Source organism: Talpa occidentalis, unplaced genomic scaffold, assembly GCF_014898055.3.
Source record: "Talpa occidentalis isolate TD23 unplaced genomic scaffold, MPIMG_talOcc4v2.1 talOcc4.4, whole genome shotgun sequence".
In the NCBI taxonomy this organism is placed as follows: Eukaryota; Metazoa; Chordata; class Mammalia; order Eulipotyphla; family Talpidae; genus Talpa; species Talpa occidentalis.
The window spans coordinates 20,871,581-20,897,128 of record NW_023604295.1 but is presented as its reverse complement, the minus strand read 5'-3'; the positions used below and the strand labels follow the sequence as shown (position 1 = coordinate 20,897,128).

Below are 25,548 nucleotides of genomic sequence, written 5' to 3'. Positions count from 1 at the left end.
GAATAAAGCTCTTTTCTAGAGCACAATAAATAAATAAATAAATAAATTATTCCAAATTACAGTGAAGTGGTGGCAGTAAGAGTTGTTCTTGCCTGGTAATTGATGTCAAGCCCAGACTCCATGATGAAAGACTGTTCCTATAGAAAAAAAGCTTGTGTATCTGACTGGCAAGCTCAGAAAACAGTCATTATCACGATGGAGGAAAAAGTCAAAAAATGACAAAAAATATTACATAAAGGTTTTGGGCAATCAGTGTAAAGGAAATGGAACCAGAATAGCAAAACCAAAAGCAGTAAGAGACATAAGAATAAAAATCCCGGGAGAGATTTCAATGTATGATACTTGAAAGACACCTTTCACTCAACTGAAGAATGATTTGAATAGAGACTGCTGCAGGCTTTTAACTGTACAATATAAAAAACTGGGAGGAATATGCAGCCTATTTGGTATTATTAAAAAAACTATTTCAGGTTTTATCATTGGCTCTACAGCCTCCTACCAGAATGACACTTTCTAAATTGGTAATGCATAAACAAATAAAAATGGCAGTGAAAATAACTGCTCATTTTGTAGTTGTACACTAATGAAATTCTTCTGCAGTTTCTGTTACAGAAATTTAATAATTACTCCCACAGAGCACTTTGAAGTCTTATAGGTGACTACCAAATTTAAGATTATATTTGAAGCTACTGTGTTTGATAAAAGTTCACATTTCTGGAACTAAGACTTTCAGAATGTTAACTGATCTGCATCGTAAGAGAGATTTTGCTCCCTTCCCTGCTAAGTATGATACACCTTCATCTCAATAAAATAGTGAGTGATAAGGCCAAACTATACACAGGTTCAAAGACTCTGCTTCACGAAGGCATTTTTATTTTTAGTGTGTGCAAAAACTAATAATCGCTTTGGAAAAACAAAACAAACGAACACAACATTTATACACACTACAGGTTTATAAAAGATATGTACACACATTTAATTTGCTTTTACACCATTTTTCTGAGACTGGGATCATTATGATTCTCATTTTATGAATGAGAAATTAAGGCCAGAGTTCAAATGGCCTGCTTAAGCATATGTCCTTAGCTCAGTGACTGAGCCGTTAACGCCAGATTCTGAGCTCTTATCATGATGCATTATGCTTATTATGCTGCTTGCCAAAACAGTCAAGGCAGAGGAAGCAGGATCTAAGAGCTGGAATGTGAACATCTTCTATAGCTTGAAAAATGAAAGATGGTGTAAGGAAAGAGAATGAATAGTCTATAGGAACTGTGGACTAGACAGGGAAAAAAAAAAAACCTAATATTTGACCGTAAATATAAGGAGAGAATTTTTTCTTACATACTCAAATGAGATCATATCCAAAAAGGAGGATAATTTTTTCTCTCTAGAAAACAGAGAGCAAGACCAAATAACAGTTGGTGGTGCCTTTGGCTATGTGTGTGTGTGTGGTGTCACATATGTATGTCAAGCGTGGGTTCCGTATGTGTCAGGAGTAGGTCCAGATTGAAGGTCTCTCTAGAAGGTAACCACCACACACTCCTATTCCTGTTGGGGAAATTTATTAGTTACACCTTTTATCTACCCACAAGTTCAAGGTGTTCATAAGACATGGCAGTAAAAAGAATTGATGAGCAGTGTTTTCAGATTTTACCCTTTATTAAGAGGACTTAAAAGAAACAAGGTGAAGCAATAGATGTAATGGTATTTAACAGCAGATGCTTTATAACATTAAAATCTCTTTGAAAGGGTGTTATGAGCTCATGAATAAGCAGGAAATTAATAAAATAAAGCAATAACTATAAACTATAAAAGGTGGAGGAAAAAAAGGAAACTCATAACTCCCTACACAGTGGTACATTTTCTGGTTCACTGTTAAATCAACCATGTGAATGAAAGGTTAAAGAATTTCTACTATCATCTCAGCTTCACAAATCATACAAATCTTTTTGTTTGTTCAGACTGTGAAAATTTCAGCATATTCAGGCTGAAAATAACTGACTCAAAATCCAGAAGTTTTGATTTAAACAGGAAGAGACAGTTTCAGTATTGTATTTAAAGAATACTATAGCTGAGTAGACGTAAACTTTATGACTGAATATAAAACACCTTGCTCTCTTATATATTGCTTTGAACTTAGCTTTAAATATTTCTACAGGTAGTAAGCTATAACTTGAATCCTTTCCTACCTTTCTTAGCCAGAACATTGTCTTAGGGAATTCTACATAATTGACCAAAGTTAAAATTGGGTTAATTTGTATCATAGATAATTTAATATCGACAGTATTTTTATTATTTCAAAACCTATTGTATTCTAAGTTCCAAATGTGTTGTTTGGGAATTCTGAACATACAGTTTATATGTACAGTCCAAGAGAAATAATTGGTACACCTATAGTAAAAAAAATTATTCATTTTAAAATAAGAAAATATTATATATTTAACCACACAGCCCAGTGGATATTACAAGATACTACATTAAAAAAAAATCACTTCTAAAAATAATTTTTAAAAATTCTGTTCACTGTATCATCTACTTTTCTCTTACCAAAATACACATTTGTGTATTCCCAATCACTATGCTCTTAAGTACAGAATATAATGGACTGTGAGCCAATGTATTGCAACATTCAGTTAGGCAAATAAAAGTAATGAAAAACTTTTGAAGAGGAACCATTTGGTTTATTTTAGCAATCTTAAATCTCCAGTATAGTTTAGCTCTAGTATCCGAACTTACCTCACATGATAATCAGTTGCTGGTCTAAGATCTTTCAGGTTACATTCTAATTCTTCTCCACTACAAAAAAATAAAATAAAATCATTCATTAGTCAATGATCAAGTTTCAAAAGTAAAGCAGACTCTGAGTTTGAGTCTCATAGTAATATATCAGCAACGACTCAAGAACTATTGTGTCTGATTCCACCATAAAACAAATAAACTTTTAAAGTTGGTATTAGTATCTTTTTGGTCCTGAAAGTTAGATTCCTTTTAATAATGCCATGGTAGATCTGGAAAATGGCAGGGTTAATTTACTAATATAATTCTAAAGGTTATTTTTTCAAAGTAAACACCTAAAAATAAAAAATAACAAGCAAATTAGATAGCTAGCTAGCAACAGATAGACAGATAAAATCATGTATATGATCAGAGGTTGCAATTGAACTTCAACTTAATTATGAGCAAACAACCGTTAAAAAAAAAAAATGAATGTTCCATTAAAATTTTTTAAAAAGCAAGGAGAGGGTGTATGGGGAGGGTGGGAGGGGAATGACTTTTAAAAAAATCAGTCTTTTTGTCATAAAAGGGAAATACTGTGGAAGTGTTCCAAATTAAAGAAGGCTGATGGGACATGACAACTTAACTCGATAATTGACCCTAGATAGGATCTTGTCCTATTGGGAAGAAAAATTCTACAACAGATATTATTTAGTTAACCTACAAAAGTAGAATAATGGGTGATGGACTAGATAAAAATATTTTATCATGCAGGTTCATGAAGTTGATAACCGAATTGTGGCTCTTTAAGAAAATATTCTTTTTTTTTTTAAAAGATTTATTTATTTATTTGTTTGTTTGTTTGTTTGTTTTGTTTATACATGCACTGGGTACAGTCAGAAGCTCGGGAGGGTGAGAGAATTCACCAGAGCCAGAGCGGGGAGCGGGCCGGGGAGCAGCCGGGGATCGAACCGGCTCTGCAGCTTCGTAACCCAGTGCTCAACCACTGTGCCACCGGGGAGGCCCAAGAAAATATTCTTATTCTTAGGAAATATAGTGATGTAGCAGCAAAGAGCCATTCATTATACAGAAAACTAATGGGAAAAAAATACAAATTGAGAGGGAAAAAAGGAGAGAGTAGCATGAATAGCAAAGCATAAATAGAGTAAAAATAGTAGCATGAATAGAGTAAAAAGTTAACAGGTGAATCTGGGTGAAGAGTATGCACTTATTTTCTGATCTCTATTTTTGCAATGTTTGAAACTATTTCAAACAAAAATATTTCTGAAGTTGCAAACTAGGGGCTAGTGTCCACATCTTGCCTGTAGCTTTGTTTTTTGACCTATAATGAACTTGCGGAATTAAAATTAGGAAAGTACATAATAATAAAATTTAGTTAAATATATATATTTTCAGCATTTCTTTGTTTAAAATTCAACCTATCAGCAAATGTAGGCCTACATTTTGGTAATAATCCATTTAAAGTGAGTTGGGGCTACTCCTTTCAGAGACAGAGGAGTTCTCCTGTTCTCCTTATTTCCACTCTTCCAACTTTTCTCACTTACGTTACCTGGCTAGGCACTGTGAGCACTTGAGACTCTAGCTTCTGCCAGCAAAAGTCATCTTGCATTGATAGAATCTATTTCTTTCTTAGTGGGGATGGGGGAAATGGTGCTTTATATTTCTCTAAGGTTTCCAACAATTGTGACTTTTCAAAATAGAACCAAAAGGTTGTGAGCCACCAAGGGCGTTAGTTTTTTATTCTAATCACAGTGGGACAGGTTTTCTGTAGGGGAAAGATACAGTCTGACCTCAATTTCTGCAGTGTGGAGACAGGATTATAGCAGAGCCGGCGTGGCTACTGAAGCCCCTAGGAGAGATTCCTGTAAGAGTGCAGGGAAAAGACAACATATGCACAATGGGTGGAGGGACAGAGAACGCACCAGAGTGAAAGAGCGACTAATAGACTTCCCTCCCTCTCTCTTTTCCATTTCTTTTTCTTTTTTTTTTTTTAAAGATTTATTTATTTTTATACAAGAACTGGGTACAGGCCAGAGGTGCAGGAGGGTGAGAGAATTCACCAGAGACAGAGTGGGAAGCAGAACAGGCAGACGGACTGAAAACACTCCTGAGGGGAGCAGCGGGTGAGACAGGAGAGGTCTGCCGCACCATGTGGGTATCTCCCTGGCTGGCCAGGAATCGAACCCGCACTGCAGAGGCTGTGGACAGCTTCACAATACTGCGCTCAACCTGCTGCACCACAGAGGAGGCCCTCTTTTCCATTTCTTTATCCAGAGAATACAAGTCCTTAGTACAAGAACTGGAATCAGGGCTAGGGAAACAGAAGGTCTGCAACACTGATGCAGCAGTAGTAGCAAAGAAAACCCGCCACTCAGGTAGATGTGGAAATATAAGTACAGCCACATTAGCCTGGGCTTGGCCAGTCACTCCAGGGCCACTCACAGTGAGGCCAAACAAGTAGTTCAAACAAAGAGTGAGTTTCTCACTTCCTGCCCTGCAAATCTCAGCAGTGCCCACAATTAGTAAGGAGAGAAGACTTTATCCTAAAATTTTTATCACATTTGGAACTATAAATCATTTAAATGTTTAGTATCAAGGAGTCCATAAAACAGGAGAGATTAATTCCCTTATTCTGCATGCTAAACTTCAGACCGTTTAAGAAAGTTTGGGGATGAAATGTTTTAAAGTAATCTTTATCGTAGGTTCAGAAAACTGTAGTGGAGGATAGGAGCAAAGTGAAATGGAAGGCAACTCTGTTGTAGAATTTTAATAACAAAATTAGAGAAAGGTCTGGGACTAAGAAGATGTAATGAAATGAGTGCATGATATGTGTAAAAACTGAGAGCCATATTCACTTTTTGCCCTACACATTTCATTTCTGATAAATACTTTACACAAAATTACCTGTTGACATTATAGTTACATTAATGCTTAAAATTAACAATTTAAAGGGAAATTGGCAAAGCCTTTAAAATTTTCCATTTTCTTTATTGACTCAAATTTCACAGTTTAGCAGCAGAGAGAAACACATAGAAATACACATTACCTGTAAATTATTTTGTATTTTCCATCTCGCCCTTTGTCTGATAAGGCAACTTCATAACTGTAGGGGAAGGAAAGGCCACTTTGGGGTCCACAGGAAAGTCCAACAGGGGGAGCCCAGGACAACACAACTGCTCTTGCCTGGATATTAGAAACCTGAGGAAGGAAACATGTACAGAAATATTCAAATCCATTTTGCATTAATTAGACACTACCTTTCACAAAATGACTACTGGTAGTGGCAGAGAACTACCTTAAGAGTTAATTCATATAATAATTCAAATAATTTTAAAATAAAATTCATATAATAACTCAAATAATTTTAACTACAATGAAAAAATATCCTATAGGGCGCGCTCTCGTCTAAGTCCTAATGTCCAAAATAGCACCTGACACATACATCCTTACAATACAATTCACGCTTCATCCTTCAGAAAATTAAATAATCTCTCATATTTGGGGATTGTATTTAAAGGTAAAGGGCTGAATGTGAGATGCCAATGAGCTCCAAGATAGCTATCACAAAATGTGGAAGAAGCCACCACCACAGGTACTTTCTGGCAGCCTCAATTGTCATCCTTCAGAGGCAACACCCTTTGAACCACATGCATTGAAGTCCTGAATGTTCCTGGGTGAACCCAGTGATAGGTGAGTAAAGCAAAGTGCTGGGCTGACAGGGGATGTACGTGTAGAGAAGCTTCACCTTTTTCTGAGCTCTGCTTTTAACTTTTGATTTAGCTGCCACATGAGGTTTCTTAGCCCCTCACCCCCATATTCTTCCCTAACTTCGAACCTCACAGAGGCATACTCCGTGCTGTCAGTCATGCATGGCAGGATTAAGCCAGTGCTGCCCCTACAAGACCTGCTCATTAACAGGCCCACCACTAGCTTCTGCCCCTGCCAACACAGGGCCTCAATCACAGAGTGCTTGCTAGCTTCCTTCCCACCCACCAGATACCAAGCAGGTGCCAACCACAACACCTGGTTGGTGTCTCTGCCACTGCTAGTCACATTTAGGGCCTTTGTCTACTTTTCCTACTGGACCCCTAGAGAGAGGACCGAAGAGATATTCAAATGACTTCTGTAATAAATGTTTGTTGAATAAAAATTTAAAATCAAAGGGAATAAGATGGCCCTAGTTTCTGATACAGGCAACATAGTGGAGGACATGTGAGCTTTTAAAAATCCGATGAGATACTGTTACAGAATCAAAGCAGACCCTGCTTACTAAGGCTGCAGAACAGTAGCTTCTTTTCTCCGGAACCCTCCCCATGTCCTGCAGCAGTGCTACCCCACAGAATGCTGGCCCCTCTCATGCTGTGACTTAGCTTTTCACTTGCCGCTTTCTTGGCTTTAACAACCTTCTTTTACACCCAGTTCAAATGCTACCTCTGCTTATTCTTTTAATCATCAGGCGTTACCCCTGTGAGGGGCTGTGGACACAAAGATGATTAAGATATGGTCTCTGCTTCAATGAGCACCAACCTGGTGAGGAGAGACCAATGCACAAGGGGCCCCATGGCGGGTATACTGAACACAAAGGAACCCAAAGCAGCTTGAGCCCTGTTCAGAATCAATCACTATTTTCTTTGTGTTCCAGCCTCATTTTGCTGGTACCTAGATTAGTACTTATTTCACTATACTGTGCTTTAGTTATTTCTGGGTTGTTCCCCTGATGAGATTTTAAGGCAGCATTTCTACCAAGTTCCCTGGTGTATTTGCTGAATTCTTTCTCATGTCTTTAATGAGTCATCTTGAGGTACTGGGCATTATATATGATTTTTAACTTAAAATAATACTATGAGTTGAAGACTTCACTTGATAATTAAAAAGAAGGTTGATTAAGTGCTGCGAGACATTCAACGGAGGTGATAAGTGGCTCATTTGCACAATTCCAAGAGCACAGTATGTAGTAACACAAATTCTATGAATAGTGGTGTGAAATAACATCCCGCCTCCAAACAGCTCAGTCAAATGCCAGCACTTCATACTGAAACCATAAATTCACATCAATTTGAACTGTATCTTTTTCATCAGCTCTTAAGAATTTACTTCCTTCCTTTAGGAACTGGTTAAATTATAACTCCAATAGTGACGAAGAACATTTGAAGCATCAACATCAACTAACGTAAGTTCACCTTTTCCCTAGATTCCCTGAGCAAGCTTTAAGGATGCAAAATGTCATCTGAACAAATACCTCGGTGCACGTGCATTACTTTGACAGGCTGGCCTATCAAAAGTGCATTTTTGAGATCTCAGCATCATTTTAAAGGACAGCAGCTACTGAAAATTCTTCCTTCTAGCTAAGCAGGCTGCCACCCACATCCCTCTGGGCCAAGCCCCTCCTGTGCTCCTGGCTCCCTCCCTTTCACTAACTCCTGGGCCTCAGGTTTCTTTCTTTAGGCTTTGGAATCCTAACAGAAAGAGGGCTTTGTTTCTGTTAGAACTTGGAAATCACTTCCATTTCAAGGCCATGCCAGGATATTACATGAGAGAATGTCACATAAAGGGGATTCCTCAGCAGTGGATGCCTTGACTCTAGTGTCCAGAGAGGTGATAACCTTAGCAAGAGATTCTGAACTCTAGGAACTTTTGCTGGGCTCAAGTGTATTTCAGAGAAACAGTTCATCTTAGTGTTATAGAGCAACCCCGATATTAAACGGGTTCCTGGCTGTGGGTCCTCACCCGCGCGCTTTAAAGGGACTTATGAATACTCTACTACAGACACACACAAAAGGGTTAATAAAAGGTTTATTTACAAGAGGAAAGGAAATAAGGAAAATGTACAACTCAGGGAGAAAATAGGGAAATAAAGTCTTTAATGCGTCCTACCCCATCCGACGACCTGGAAACCCCAAAGTCACTCTCAGAGCTGACCGGACGCTGCTGCTGGCCAAGAGCCCAAAAAAATGGAGAGAGCCCCCAAAGCCCACATGTCTGCCCTTTGTATCCACCTGGCTGCTTAACCCCACCCTCAGGTCCCAGCCACCTTCCCTTTGGTGGTGATGGGATTTGGAGTTCCCAGTGTCTTTGGCTTGACCTGGGGTGGGGGTGGAGTCCACAAAGCCTGTATGGAATTTGCTTTGGGACCGCCTTTTCCCCCTAACATTAGGAGTCTGTCTCTGTGGTGAAACGTTCTCACCAGTTCTAACACTGAACTGCACTAGTGCAAGGCTAATCTGATCATCCTGATTATTATCCAAAAAAAGAAGTTTAGAAGCCATAAAATCAACTAACTTATTCTACTGTAAATAGAAGTCAATCTCCTTTCCAATGGTGATAAAAATGGTTTCTAGTTACAAAATTACTGGACATGGCCCAATTTGACATTTGTTTTAGTACTACTGCCTCAAAAGGGTTTGTTGTGAACACTGGTAATATAAGTCTGCACAGAAATTATTTTTTTTAAAGATTTATTTATTTATACAGGTACTGGGTACAGTCAGAAGCGCGGGAGGGTGAGAGAATTCACCAGAGCCAGACCGGGGAGTAGAACAGGCAGAAGGACCGAGGTACATTGCTGAGGGGAGCAGCGGGCAGCAGGAGAGGTCTGTCGCGCCATGTGGAACCCTCGCCGGGTGGCCGGGTTCACAATCCAGCGCTCAAACGCTGTGCCACTGGGGAGGCCCATGCACAGAAATTATTTAAACTGCTCTGTTGTATCTTGAAGGACTCATAAAATCACCAGATATCTACCATTTAATGATTCTTACTGATTAGAAGTCATTCTTGTTTATGTATGTATTAAAGATAGACAACAACTTGACAATAGTTGCTAGTAAAATGCCTATGTTTACATACGCATATTAGGGAATGATAAGACTATGCTACCTTGCAGCAATATGATATATAATCCTTAGTTCTCTGTCTCTTTGGCCCTTTTCGCTCCTATTCACCCCAGTATTTAACACCATTCGTAAAACCCTACTGTCTTGCTCTCAGCCTAAATTATATGCAAATGATTTCACTTGGAACAAAACCATATCATTTGTTCTCAAAAAGCTATTAGATTGTTAACTTAAGTTAGCAGCTTCTTATTTGGTTTGGTCTTGGAATTTAACCATGTGGGATGCCTGTTGAGGCAATTAGGGAGTGTGTTAAGGAAATATATCCATAGAAATATTGGCTTCATTTAAAAAGTGCCATCATGAAAAATAGTAACACAAAGGAAAATATAAAAGCAGAAGGTCAAAGAGATCATTATTCAAAGAAAAAGAACACCTTCAAATCTAGTAAGTTCATAACCATCTGCTTCTATAATTTCTAAAATGTTATGCATAACACATCTGTTTTCAGATTGCTGCTGTTTATCTTTCAAGGAATTTCTTTTTGCAGGGACAGTTATTCCTCTTAGGTCAGTTTACTCACTTCTGGAACCAACATATCAACTATTTCTATAAGCTAAATATTATCAGATAAAAAGAGAAGCACAATGACAGGTCACACTTATTTACATCTTGAAAATAAACAGCCACTGAGAATAATACCATGATTATTTTCTCTAATATGGTGGTGGCTACATGTGTGCAGTCCCCAATGCATCATATACTACACTCTTAGGACAACACCTAGTATATTTGTCCCCTGTTTTACTCAAGAGTTAAGAATTTGGATGGTAACAGAATTGGGGTTTTGAAGAGTAAATGACTTGTTCAATTCAGGCTCCCCACAGATTGAGACAAGAAGATGACAAGAATCCATAAGCCCTAAATATTGCTGCTATACTTAAAAAAATCATCTGCAAAAAAAAATACCTCAAAGAAAAATATATGCCTTTTATTTAGAGGTGTTACCAGATGTGACTGAAAGAAACGAAAATTTAAAACTATCCTTTTTATAATCGTGTACCCAACTTTCTGTGTGGCTCTGCACCTGAAGTTGGGACATTTCTCCTTCCCATTTCAGAAGTGATAAGCTATGTACTATAAAGAAATACTCCACAACAAGTATTCTATAAATAGCACAAACTTTACTTTTCAGTGCCATGTGATATTTATTATTCTAACTTTCAAAGATGTGGAAACTGAGGCTTGTTGAACTTACGCAATTTACCCAATTAAAAAAAAAAAATAGATTCTGGTCTCAAGTCTCTTCTAATCTCTCTTATTATTCCACTTCTCACCCCTAACGTAATTATCCATCGCTGAACTATCATTCCTATAGCTGTGATCTCTTGATCAATATTTTGTTCTCATCTCTCCATAGCATTGATCTACCAGCCACTTGCTACTGCCCACTACCTTTATTTTCCTGGATGCCAGGCAAATAAAATAAACTCAAAATGCCCAAGAATGGTACCGAAGAGAAAAGAAGAACATGGACATAGACCCATTCTAGAAGAACTCACAGATTATTCGGAAAGACAGAATACACTGGTGTACAATGTATTAAATCCAGGCAGAGCACAGTGAAGCTGGCATGGCTGCAGTGGCACTAAGTGCTATGGAGAGATCACAATACAGGGATGGGGACAGCAATCAGGGGAGACATCTTTGAGGAAGCAACTCCTAAGAGGAGGCACCTAAGCCTGAAAGCCTGGTTGTCCATGACACCAGATATCTAATATGTTATAACATCGAATCAGTTTCTCTCTAGGACCACAGCGGTATCCAGCCTCTCCCTTGACACACTTAGTGTCAGCACCCTAACTTGGACTGCCACAGCCTTTCAGCAGCACTACAATAATGGATTCCTAACACTTGTCTCTCTCTGGGTTCATCTGCTTCTGACTCCAGCTCATCTACCAATTGATCATCCAGAAAATAGAGCATTGATTACATAACTTCTTTGCTCAAAAATTCTCCATGGCAGCCTGCTCCTTAACAGACTAAGTGCAGACTCCTCAACCAGCAGCAACAAGCCACTCCTCTGCAAGTGCCCTACTGTGCCTGTTCCCCAACATACCTCACTCTTTTAGGTTTAGTCAAACTCAACTACGTGCCCTGAGGCATGTTTGGAGTCTTCTGTTAAAAAGTCTCAGGATTTGAAACACATGACAGATCAAGCTTTTCCAAATCAGCTAGAAAACAATCCAAAGAACTTTGGCTCTCTAAACTCAGATGAAAGACTCAATTAACATTTTGAATTTTTCACCTGAATTTCAAAGCACTTTTAAAACCTCTCAATATCACCATTTCCACCAATTATTTTTCTTGCATTGCACTCAAGGTTTTGGGTGTTGCTTTTCAGCTAATATTTAAATATCTTTCTGAAATTTGCCTGGAGAAACACTTGGAATTAGTGAGGTTTTAAGAAATTATTACTGCCAAATTTATACAGGTAAAAGAAAATTACCAAAAGAAGAGGGTTCTGTAATACTGGATGGGGGTACAGGCAAGAAAGGGGTAACATTCATAGCGGTAGGGGATAACCAACTGCATTCAGAAAAACTAAATAAAGAAGACACGTCAATTGATTATGACTAAACATTAGACTGCTGTTCTCTATCTTCATGTTCCAGTAATAATAACACTATTTCAGAGTTCATGGGAAATCTGCAATGGAAAGGGCTTCTTCTGCTTACTTACTATACAGTAAAGGCAAAGCACTCTTGAAAATGTCATTAATGCTGAGAAATCCAGAAGACATACCTGTGGCTTCTCTATTCCTGAAAGAATGTCTTGCACCCTCTTTACTTCCAGCTCATACTCTGCATGGCAAAAGAGAAAAAAAGTGAAAAAGTTAATAATATTAGAAGGCAAGGTCGTCACATTCTTTCTCAAAGGCCTTTAACCAAGGCAATCATTAAATCAGTTGCCTGTAACCAGGAATTTTTGGTACCACCAACAAGACAATGACAATTAGAAATGGGATGTCCTTGGTGTAAGAATTTCACTGTGGTTATTGCAAGTGCTATATGCTACATAGGTTTATATATTCAAGAAGATGACTAACACTGAATTCCACCTAATAATTCAACAGCAACAGAAGCTGAGAGCAATGAGATGACATTTCAGAGACAGTGGCAAGTTCTTAAAGGGTGTGAGTTCGGATTTTTACTTCAATCTTTATTATAAAATTGAATAGAGAGTGAGACTGGGTTAGTAAGTCCAGCTCTTCACAGGGTTATTTGTTGTTATTGTTCAGTTACCTTTTCAAACAATCCCACCTCCATGCCCACCCCTGCCCCAGCCTCAGTCTAGTCATTCCCATATCTACTTATTTCCTTCCTACCTATTATGAAAGTCTGAATGTTAATTCTCCCCTGGTTTCCTTGTCCCTTTATTTATTACTTGCCCTTCCTATCAAAATATAAGCTTCAGGAAAGCAAAGATTCAGATAGTATAGACAAATTTTTTTCTGTAAAGAACAAGATAGTAAATATTTTAAGCTTTATGGGGCACATGAAAAGACCTCTGTCACATATTGATTTTTTTTTTTTTTAATAGAGGCATGTTTTCTTTCTTTCTTTATTTGTTTGTTTGTTTGTTCTGTTTATACATGCACTGGGTACAGTCAGAAGCGCGGGAGGGTGAGAGAATTCACCAGAGCCAGAGCGGGGAGCAGAGCAGGCAGAAGGACCGAAGTACACTGCTGAGGGGAGCAGCGGGCGGCAGGAGAGGTCTGCGCGCCATGTGGGACCCTCCTCCGGTGGCCGGGGAGCAGCCGGGGATCGAACCGGCGCCGCAGAGGCCGCGGGCAGCTTCGCAACCCAGCGCTCAACCGCTGCGCCACCGGGGAGGCCCCACATATTGATTTTTTTTAAAAGATTTATTTATGCATACAGGAACTGGGGTACAGGCCAGAGGCGTGGGGGGGTGTCTCACTAGAGACAGAATGGGGAACAGAACAGGCAGATTGACTGAAATACACTGCTGAGGGGAGCAGCGGGCAAGTCAGGAGAGATCTGCTGTGCCATTGGGTTGCTCCCTGGCCAGGGATCGAACTCATGCTGCAGTGGCTGCGGATAGCTTCATAGGTTGCATCTTAACCCCTTGCGCCACCAGGGATGCCCACATATTCTTGATTTTTATGCCCACTTATAAATATAACCACCACCATAGTTGTGAACTGTACAAACACAGGTCAGCAGAGGCTGTAGTCCTGCAACCCCCATAGCGAGGCATGTACACCTGTTAGTTCATAGCACCTAGCACAGTAGCAGCATGCTCAGCGTTCAATAGACATTTGTTGACTAAATCAGTGTACCAAATTTTTATAAAACGCAACAACAACTTCTTTCTACTTGTGCCAGCCTTAACTTTAGAAGGCTCAAGTTCTTCATTGTATTCTGTCTAGCAGAACATGTTTACCTTTTGCTTTAGTGAAAAAAATGGGCTGTCAGTAATATCATATTTTCTTAAAATACAACTAAAAATTCTCATTCAAAAGACCAGACACCACAAACTCATTTATAATTTGGTATTCATGAAAAGACAGACACAATAGATTATACCCATAAGTCAGGAGTGTACATTCCTTCACATTTCCTGGTAGCTCCTACTAAATAAACCATAAATACTGTACATCTAAGAATTGTCAGTGAAAGGAAGTACAAGTATGGTTGTGATAAATAATTGGTTACCAATTAGTTAAGTTGGTAAAGACAAAACTTTCTCAATCTTCCATTATTTTAGGGTTTGAAGGCCTATAAGGCTTCAAACACTCTCACAAATAGACACATTTAGACAACCAGTCAAAGGAGACCATTGTTTCTTTCTCTCATGACTGACTGCTTCAAGGACAAGAAGTCAGACCTTGTCCTTGAAGTAATAAAGGTGTGGACCAGAACAGAGACCACCTATTCAATAAAGAAAGAAGAGAAAAACTAAAGAGCTATGCAAGGGAAGACTCTTCAGGAGTCTCGAAAAAAAAGACTCAAGATCTAGGGCTTGAAAACAGGGGGAGTGTAAAAGGAGGCTTTTTTCTATAGAAGTTGGAGACCCTACCCACTACCTATTTTCCAACAAATAAGAATAGTAAAACATTTGACAGAAAAAGGGAAAATGGGGACAGACCTGTTTAAAATGAAAAAGAAAGGGTTCTAGGTAAAAGCTGAAATAAAGTAAAAGGTCCTGCCTGAGTGAAAACAACTTCCAAGGAGAGGTCAGAACTTCCCTTATTTGTCTGTTTTAGGTTTTAATGACAAAGCTGACATTTTCTGAGCGCCTAGCTCTGCGCTAGTCAAAGTAACACCACTTTGCTAAGTTTTACAATATCCCTTCAAGATGGAATTTCTTGGCCTCAGGTAGGACTGAAGTCTACTTTGCACATCACACTTTCGCTTCTACTGCTCAGCACCTTTGCAGATATTGGTTGATTCAGGAACAAGGTTGAAGAATGAATGAAGAAACTGAAGCTCAAAGTGTGGACATCTGGTGCATGTTGCCAAATCAAGTAAAATCTTCTACTGAATCATGACAAATAAATAGAGACTTGGGGGTCATGAGGGAGATGGTGAGTAGAGAGAAGGCGGCTGAGGCACAGGGGGAGTGTGCACTGAGGCGGATGGGACAAAGGGACCCTCTAAGTCCCACGAGAGGGTTTGTGTTGCTGGTCCTTTTTTTTTTTTTTTTTTTTTTTTTTGGTTTGTTTGTTTTAAACACTGAGAAAGCTATCAAATGAATAAAGCAAAGGCCTTGGATCTGGGGAGAAGGTATTTGAGAAAAGGAAGCATAAGAAAAAGTGGGCCATGAATAGAGTAAAATAGACAAAGGTTTCTGAGAAGATCAAAACTAAAAAAAAAAAAAACGGTAGGGTGTGGAGAGGAAAGGCAGTGACAGAACAAACCCTACCTATTATGTCAGGAGAAATGTGGTTATAAAAGCCAGTCTGGATTCATTCATTCTTTCAAGGTTCTAAACTGTGAATACGGAAAAAAAGAAAAAAATGCCATCTACTTAGTGCTTTTCTATTTGTATTGCCACAGACTAAGAGAAAAAAGTAAATAATGCCAGGCACACAATTTGCACACAAACAAGACTGAAAATAAAATCTGTTTAACTGAGCTAAAGTGACAGTTACTTACCACATACAAAATAAACTCTTGTATGGAAGCAACGGTATAGTATGAAAAGGCCAAAATTTAAACTCTATGACTTAAATAACTCAGTTACCTCAGACCTCAGCCTACCTAAGTAAGATTTAACTATACCTCAGAGTAGTCTATGAATTATCAACCTTACCATAAAAGAGCCTTGGAACCTGGCTATACAGAGATATTTCAGACATTAAATCAAGCTTCTGCTTGCTTCCATACTTTTGTTTTCTCCCTATCTCTGTCTCTCTTATATATACACACCATTTTGTAAAAGAGGAGAAAAAGGAAAAACTGCTAATTACATTTAAAAAATTAACAAAATAGGTAGTTCTGATGATTTGCCTTTGGGATATCATTTACATAATGAAAAAGAAAATTATATCATGTTTCTTTTTATTTCCCTTTCCTCAATAATTTGGTGTGTGCCAACAGAACAAGAGATAATCATGCAAGAGGGAGAAATGCAAGGTTCTAGAGCAAAGTTCTAGGGCAAGCTACTCTTTCTTCCTTATCTGGCCTGTCTTCTTCCTTGTCCTTTGTGGCAACTAAATTAATCTAGAGGCAAATCTTACAGCCAAATTTGTACTTCTTACTCTTTATATTGAAACTGCTGTGAAGCAAGCAAACAATTAAAACCATTTCCCACTTATCTCATTTTTGTTTGCCACCATGGCTGAAGTTGATGGACATGACAGCCCAACTTTCACATCACTACTTCTTAATATTTGAAAGCCTCTTCCTTGCAGTAAAGATAGTGTAAATCAGTTAAAAAAATTTCCAGGATATTCTCAGACATTGCTCCTAAAGAGAAGGGGCATTTTATTTTGCCAAAGTACAAATATTTGGGAGTTTGTTCTTTCTTGAAAAGGAGTTAAGATGGAAGTCTCTAGTCATTTAAACATGCCCCAGTGAGCTCAGAACCATCCTGATTGGAAATGCTAAAAGAAGGAATGGGGGAGGGGGAGCAAGATACAGCAGCTTAAGTCTATATTCCCTTAAGAGCAAATCTCCTAAGAAAACAAAGCATTTTTAGAAAGGGAAGGTTAAAATAAAAACACAGAAGCAAGTACTTTCTTTTTTAAAATAAGGACAAGTCCCCCCTCAACACCCCCTCCCCACACACATACACTCAAGGGAAGACATATCATGTGAAATTTAAATTTTCCACAAGTAATAGTCTTTATGTTTGTTCCAAAAAGAATTTTAAGTTCAGAAAGTTTGAATAAATGTAAGCCCTAAACTAATTAAAATATTCCCCTTTATAAACACAATTTATTTCATTGGTTTGTCTCACATTTTTTCCTTGTTAGAAAAGAAATACAGCCAGACACTTGGCTGTTAGCTATAGAATGTATTTATGGTTGTAACAGCCCCTACATTCCAATGGAATGACATCAGCATCATTTCTCTGTAAACCTTCAGTCTAGTTCTTATCCACAGAGCTCATTTATAGATATGCCCAGCATTACACAATATGCTTTCTCAGATTTGCCAAGGGCTGACTTAGCTACTCTTTTTTTTTTTTTTTAAACAAATTATGTATAAGAAACTAGAGTGTGGAAAAAACGTAACCTCTGGCCATGCCCATTTTGGTGATAAGAGGCTTAAAGAGGCAAATAGTCAATACAAGACCTAATGAACAGAAATAAATGCTTTGGGATAAAAAAGAATAGAAAACAATCAATATAAGAAGTAAATGAACAGACATAAAAAATTTGGGATGAGAAAGAAAAACCTGACTCAATAATAAGGACAAGCTGAATATCCCATCAATGCCACCTACAGCTAATAGGGATGAAAGAAGACAGTTTAAGAATACTTGTTGAATTTGCTTTTCCAATAAGAAACATAAATCAGTTGTCATTTTTAAAATACTGCTTATGCTGGGTAAAAAAAGAAGAATCAATAAGTCCATACAAAAGTAGAATTACCTAAAAACTTTGATAATGATCCACAATTAATGACTCTAAATAAAAATACTAAAAATGTACAAAATTACAGTAATAAATACATTTGTATAAAGACAATACAGTTAATCCCCAAAGACAAATATTTCAGAAATACCTTGAGATAGCAATCATCCTGATGCCAAAAATGCAAAGACAAACATCTCTCTAGTTATTTAGCTGGGTTAAGTGGTTACTCTATTTGAAATTCTGAAATATAGCCAAGGAAATACCAGACTCTCAAAATTAAAAAGGAAAGTAGGCAGGTAAACATATGTTGTGGGAATTTGCCTTCCAGTCTAGGAAAATATTTTCAACACTTTGGGTTCCAAACAGATTCTGGACCCTTAGAAAAAGAAGTAGAGGAGAGATGAAGTCCTTTTGCAGGTAGAGTGCCTGAGAGGATGGAAGAGCTGGCCAGAGACTATAAATGCAGTAAGAATAGCTGATTTCCTCTGAGTGCCATTGTGCCATTTCCGGAATTCTGTAGGAAAAATGACTTTCTGGAATTCAGTAGGAAAAAAAAAATTTTCTTTCTTGGCCCAAGATTTGAGCAATGTCCTACTGTGAACATTCATGTCTATCCACCTACAGACAAATGTTCAGCACTTTAGGTAATAAGAAGGATAACACAGAACCCCAGGGTCTGGTTCTTTAAGGCAAAGCACCAGATACTTTACTCTTGTTGACTTGCAGGTAAACTCAAAAGTTCATCTCTCAACTACAGTCTTTGACACCAACTAAACTGGCTTCTATTTGAAATACCAGGAGACTCCACACTCATTTCTTGTCAAATCCCCTGAAGGAGATTCTTACATTTACTTCACAAGGCAAACATCATATATATGCATGGAGCTAGACAAAAGCAGCAAGTGTTTTTAAGAACCTCAAGTTAAACTGGAATGGAAAATACACAAAAATGATCAAGTATTAGGTACATATGCTTGCTTGGCAAGCTTAACTCGAGCGCCAGTCCTTTCCTTTCCTTCCTTCTGTGTGTTTGAACTGTTTCACTGGCTACGTCCTAACTTGTGCGAGTATCGTTCTTTTATTTTGGGGAAAGGCTCAACTCCATGATTACCCAGCAAGAGCTGGTAACCTCCCTGGCTGTGTAACAGGAAGGCAATCACTTAAACACAGGATAGAAGAATTTACAAAGGCAATTAAAGTTTCCCCACTACTACTTTCTGCATTGGCATCTATAAATGTTTCCACAAAATGTTTTTTCATTAAGTTTTGTTTTTTTTTTTTTTTTTTTTTTTTCAGAACACTGAAAACTTTTCAAAGTGTCTTGATCAACACTTTTGCAAGACTGTGTCAACTGACAGGGAGTATCAACAGTATAATATTTTAACATGACCTTTGGAGGAGAATTTTCATATTTATACCACCTATACAGGGGGTTTTGAACAGCTATTACATTCACATTTTCTTAACTGATGTCTCATAGGACTAAATTACATGCATTTGAGGATGAGACTAGACATTTAGTCTCTAGCCAAAGAATCCAGTGAAGGTTGTCATCTGATACAGATTTAAAAAATCTAGAGTTAATCTAGAGTTAACTTCATGTAATAGGATTCCAAATACCTTACCACTGTTCTGGTACAGGATGGTCATTTCTATCCATGGTACAATCCACCTCACACCCAGGAATTTCAGCAAAGGTTTTATATGTGAGTACATACTCAAATGCATATAGCCACCAGGAAGGCAATTACAACGAGTAAAAGAAGATGGGCAAAATAGGCAAAAGTGAAAGGCAAAGACTGCGGAAAACCAAAAAAAAAAAAAAAATAAAATAAAAAATAAATGCTGTTACTCTATTTAAAGAGAACAGCACCTATGCAGCCAATCAATCAGTGCTAGGAGAGATCATGTGTCTCAGGTTAATAGTTGCATTCTTCTAGAAAATCTGGAATTGAAAACATGTTCATGAAATTTCCAGATTGGTAAACATATGTATTTGGAAACATTTTCAATCTACAGAAAAGTTGAAGGTGTAGTACTATGAACATCCATATCTTTTGACCAATTGTTAACATTTTGCTACACTTTTTATCTCTAAATATGCACATTATTTCCAGAAGCATTTGAAAGGAAGTCACTGATTATTTAAAAACTCAATCCCCAAATGTCATCATGTCTTTTCTAAAGACAAGGCCCTTGTGACTGCAACAACATCACAAAGAGATTTGACACTGATAGAATAAAATCTAATCTATATCCCAAAATCAAATTTCCCAAGTTGTTTCAACAATGTCTGCAATGTCTGCCAAACCCTATCCCCCCATTTTAGGAATATGTATTGTATTAGTTGTTAGTTTTAGTTTCCTTTAATTTAGAACAGAAATTTCCTATACATTTTTGACCTTTATGAAGTGTCCACACCAGTTTTGTTTTAGAATATACCACTATGTGGACTGTATTGACTATTTCCTTATAACTCAACACAAACTAACATTTTTGGCAAGAATTCTATATAGAAGGACTTCCCATTCCATTTCCTGAGGAAGTAAGCAGTGCTGATTTGAGTTCTTTAGTGATGTGCAACATTTTAATCACTTGGTTACAGTTTGTGTAACCTATTTCTCAGTAGTCAAAGTATCTTCTTCCCTTTCACCTGATGACTGTCATAAACCTTAATGATCTTTGCCAGACAAATTAGGATAGGGACAGCTGCAAGATGGTGATGGTCCTAATTCTACCATTCCTTCTATGTTAATTAGCTCACTCTCTCACTTCAAGTATCTATGAATCAGTCTTTTTATTTATTCAATAAAATCTGTAATACTCCATTGCCATTATTTTTTTAATGCTAATATTGTCCCAAATGTACTCAGTGGGAGGTTCTTCAAGCTGTTTTCTGTGCCCCTTTATTCACTTCCTTGAAACTTCTGTTTTGAACACCTGTTAAATATTTTGGCTTAAGATCATTTGGCCAATAGGGAGAAAATACAGACTGCAAATGAGAGATGTTAGCAGCATAAAGCAGAATTCATCCCCAATTTTTGGATTTGTCATAAGCCATTATTATTCAAGGATTTTCTTATTTGAATGTAATTAAGAAGAAAAAAATCATCCAAAAACTTGTCTTCTTTTAGAAATCAAAGTTAAAGTCAAGCAAACCAAAAATCTAAGAGTCACCTTAAATGATATTAAAATATAGCAAACTGGAGCTCTAGAAACTCAAACATGAGCCATTGTAAACTCCAGAAAAACACAGAATGCATTTGGCTTTTCTTGGATTGTACAATTTCTGATCTTAATTCAATCTGGCCATGTCTCATTTCTCATTCTCCCTAATCAACATTTCTCTTCAAGAAAATAAAAAAACAAAATCAGATAATCGAAAGAGACAGCACCATCTGCCCAAATCTGGAAAAGAAAATGGTTTTCTAAATGCATCAAACTGAGAAATCAATGAAAATGAAAAGTTAGATTGTGCCAGCATGTAGTAAATATCTATACGGAAGATCTGACCTATGAGAGATTTTCTCCAAAATTAGGACCATTTTTTAGGACCAGAAGCCCCCTACTCTTAAAGTTCTTCATTTTTATTCTGTGAAACATCTATGATAGCAGATATCCCACAAATCCTAAGTCAACATAAAAGAAATCTTGAGTCATTTTCAAGTAAACTATAACAAACATGTTATATGTACTGATTTTCCTGAAGAACTTAAAAGTTTTAAGTTTTTTATAAAATTAAATTATTGTAACAAATTACTTAGTTTTCTGTATAAAAGAACACTGTTATATAACTCTTCCTAACCACATACTCAGCCTCTCTATTATTTCCAAATGGATTTCCCTTGTTTGTTCAAACCACGATAGGCCATAATAGCTTTTGTATGTATACTGAAAAATTGAGTCACAGGGTCTGAACAAACAAAATAAATCCTTAGATTATAAGAACAAATGAGTGGTTACTAAAGGGGAGTGTGTTATTCAGGTACAGAGGACTGTTTAGTAAAGGATCAATAAAATAAGACTTCTGGTAGCAAACATAATGCAGCATTTACAGATGCTGACTTATAATGCTTTACACCTGAAACTTATATAACGTTATAAGGCAGTTACTGCAATAAATTTTTTTTAAAGTTCTAGGGACTGTAATTTTACATTATTCCCCATATCAGCTCACATTTAAAAATCTACAGATGATAAACCATGTTCACCTGACCTTCATGTCCTACCAACTGGGGTGTACAACTCCTGCTGTACAGGGGTCATCGGATCTAAAGGGGGCCGGGGCACACGAGCAAAGGCAGCTATTTGGGTCATGGACCAGAAATAAAAATGCAAAGGGGAAAAACATGGAATATGGTATCACAGAAATAAAAAAAAAAAAGACAGCCAAAAAATGGGGAGGGGGGTTAGAACTGAAAAAAGAATGAGTAACAGAGGTAAAGAGGTTCAAAATAAGAGTCTCAGTAATTACATCAAATTGATAATATCTCACCTAGGTAGTTGATTTTATCAAAAATTCCTAGAGATAGTAATAATAACATCTTCTATTATAAAACAACAAAATGTAAAAGACCATTTTGTAGCATGCAAACTTTCAGTTGAAGGATAATTCAGAATATACACGAGTCTGTCCCTCCCCTCCTGGTCTAGCTGACTTTTGTCATCCTTCAAGCCTCTGCTAAGAGGTCAATTCTTTCAGGCACTGTTCGCTTCATCACCCACTTAGAAGGGTGCTCTTTGTAAGGGTCTCCCCCAACATCCCAGAAACACACTTAGTTTTGAATGTATGACTGAGTAAATTGCCAGAAAAACCCTACTCACAAGTGCATATATACTATGCACTTATTCTCTGAATGTTAGGAAACAAGCACATGCTAGACATCCTAATGGAGAGAGCTAAAAGAAGAGATACTTTGATAGGACGTGATAGTAAAGGAAATGACACATTATGATAAAACTGTGTCAAAAAATTGTAGTTCTACATTTTTGCATTAATAGTGTAGAATGTACCTAATAAATTCAGTAAGAATCTGAAATTTGGTGTGTGGATTAGAAATTTTTCTAGTCAAAGGTAATAATCATCTGACTGGCAAACACTCAATAAAGACACTGTGCTTGCTGGGAGGATACAAATGCAATTGAGTACATTGCTAATTGAAAACCTTAGAATTCTTGGATACAGACAGTATACTGGAGAAGTATGAATAGCATTTTACATACTAGTGGTAATTTTTTAATCCACTACATACTAATCTATTTCAGAAAATTAAATCAGAATACACAGTTATTTTCAGAGGCTTGAATGCCTTGGTTTTGTTTAGCCAAGTTAGTTGCTCCCAGCTCTCCTGTTCCACAATAGTTTTTTTGTGTACAAAAATCATGCATCTCTAAAGAACCATTTGAGATGACTCTATTATGTCTACTTAGCAATTAATTACTCAGCTAAATAAAAAAAGTTTGACCTGCAAAAATACTTGCAAGTCCCCCTTTTGCAATCTTAATGCATGCTTCCAACTACCCTGACTACCCTTTCTCCTTTTCACCTTAGAGTATGTGAACAGGCTGGTTGCCTTTCTTCCCATAATTAACAGTCCTCCTATTTGCATTCCCAATGAACAGAAAGCTCAGCATTTTCCATTGAGGGCTCCCCTCCCTTGCAATGCTCTCTAATCCCAGCCCCACAAAGTTCTATTTGGTTTTAGCACAGATTTAGTCTTTATAGATTACCACCTATAGCAAACAGTCTAGCAGTTAGACCCCTTTGAGAAAAACACTGCCATTTGCTCAAGTTTTAACTTCCAAGGTAAGCAAGAGTCTATTTACCCCTGAGCAAAAGATCGATTTACATTTCTTTGATCCTGTGGCAATAAGCGGTTCACCCCACAAATTCCTGTTGAAAATTTCCCAATAAATTTCCAAACAATCCTCTACAACTAGAACAAAATAAAAACAAACAAAAAGAAGTCCTAAGAGATAGGAACCAGAAAGTTTTCATCTTATTCCTACAAAGTAAAAGATGCACTCCTAAAGATTAAAGGATCTTTTTACTTGCAAATTCATCTTAGGAAATGACAACACAAGTGCAACTTAAATTTTAGGTTTCAAAGATGATTTTGTGATCAGTTTGTGCAGTACAATAAAATTTTATTAAAATATTTTTAATATTCAGAGAGTCAAAGAATTATAAACTATGGTATATGAATATCATTTATATTTAGAAGTTTTCTGTAAGATATTATAGGCTGAATTGTGTTCCTCCCAAATCCACATATTGAAATTCTAACCCCCAGGATCTCTGGATGCAACTGTATTTGGACATAAGTCCAAATACAATTATAGAGGTAATTAAGCTCAAATGGTATCATTAGGGTGGGTCCTAGACCATATACCAGTGTTCTTATAAAAAGAGTAAATTTGGACACATTTGCAAACACACGGAAGAAGACAGCCATTTACAAGTCAAAGAGGGAGGCCTGGAACAGATCTTTCCCTCATGATTGTGAAAAGAAACCTGCCCTGCAGACAGACACTTTGATCTCAGACTTCTAGCCTCCAGAACTGTGAGGAAATAAATGTCATTTAAGCCACCTGGTCTGCAGTACTTTGTTATGAAAGAGCTAGTAATCTACTACATGTATCATACATTTAAAAAATTACTTGATTATATCCATTTAATAGATATGGATCAAATTAGAGACTTGATGAATTTGGTTAAGATGGTACAGTCAAATCTAAGGGAACCTGGTAAGAACCCTAGGTCTTCTGATTTCCAGTACAACTTTATTTCTTCTTGGGGGACTTCCAACACTTCCTCTCCTGCCATCCCCTAAATCCAAGGCAAGTAAGGATATGGTGGGGAGAACAATTTTCCTCGTGATAGATAAATAAATCTATCAGCTCAAAGTGATTGCTAGTCTTGGCTCAGGACATAATAATTACACTGGAAGTTATAAGGTGTTTATACTATTGCTTCTTAAAGAGGTCATATCCAATTACAGAAAGCCAATTTAGAAGTCCAAAAATGAAACTTCTAAATTCATTTGAAAAGCTGATCCCAAAAAGCCCCATTTCCAATGATAATTTACAAGACTATTTCATGCCAATGCATCAGCAACACAATATTTCACCCCTTCCCCTCCCACATATAGAAATATATCATCTAGGATGTTTTGAGGCTAGAACATTATTATGAAGTCATGCTTCCAAAACACGTTACAATATTTTTGCAGCTGACTGTGGCTTTAGAGAAGCAGCACATATTGGTTCCAAGAGAACAGAGACTACGTTAGACCATAAACTACAGCTGTTTGCTGTACAGAACCACCTGAAATGTCTGCGTCTTGTTTTCTTCCCAACTAGCTAGTACAGAGTGTATTCAGACTACCAATTTATTTATGGTTCCAGCTGTTTTTCTATATTTTCAGCACAGCATTAGCTGTAAAATAGAGCGACCAATTTTCAGACGGCTTTCAGTAAGGATAAAAAAGGGCTAATTCTGTTCTCAGATAATGTAACAACCACTTAAGTACAAATGAATATATTTCTATTAGAATAAAGTTCCTCATTTGACCTTTTCAACTGCCACTGAGCAAAAGTCTCACACTTTCCTTTGTGGAGGAAATGCCAATCTACCGGGGAGTGTGGCCCAGCCCTGTGTTTTTCAGGAGGCTAACAACTGCTCTGTGCACATTCAGGGCCCCATGTTATTATAAGCCAGAACAAACAGAGGTAATGATGCAGTAGCAGAGAGTGGAAGAAGGCTGGTCTAGGCTGCTTGTCTGACCGCATGATAAAGGAATATCTGATGGAAAGGCCGCATAGATAAAAAGCTAAGGAAACTGATTCAAGAATTTCTTCAAGCAGCAAATAGTT

General features: G+C 37.4%; 1 protein-coding gene across 8 annotated transcripts in view; it reads right to left on the bottom strand.

Moving 5' to 3' along the window:
- Positions 1-25,548, bottom strand: part of FNDC3B (fibronectin type III domain containing 3B) — a 316,053-nt gene that overhangs the window by 83,140 nt on the left and 207,365 nt on the right. For all 8 annotated transcript variants that reach the window (XM_037525111.2, XM_054700361.1, XM_054700362.1 and 5 more), the window contains 3 exons: positions 12,369-12,427; positions 5,783-5,934; positions 2,737-2,796 (listed from right to left, as the gene is read on the bottom strand). In XM_037525111.2, the coding sequence (XP_037381008.1) occupies positions 2,737-2,796; positions 5,783-5,934; positions 12,369-12,427 (271 nt within the window). The remainder of the gene's footprint in view (positions 1-2,736; positions 2,797-5,782; positions 5,935-12,368; positions 12,428-25,548) is intronic.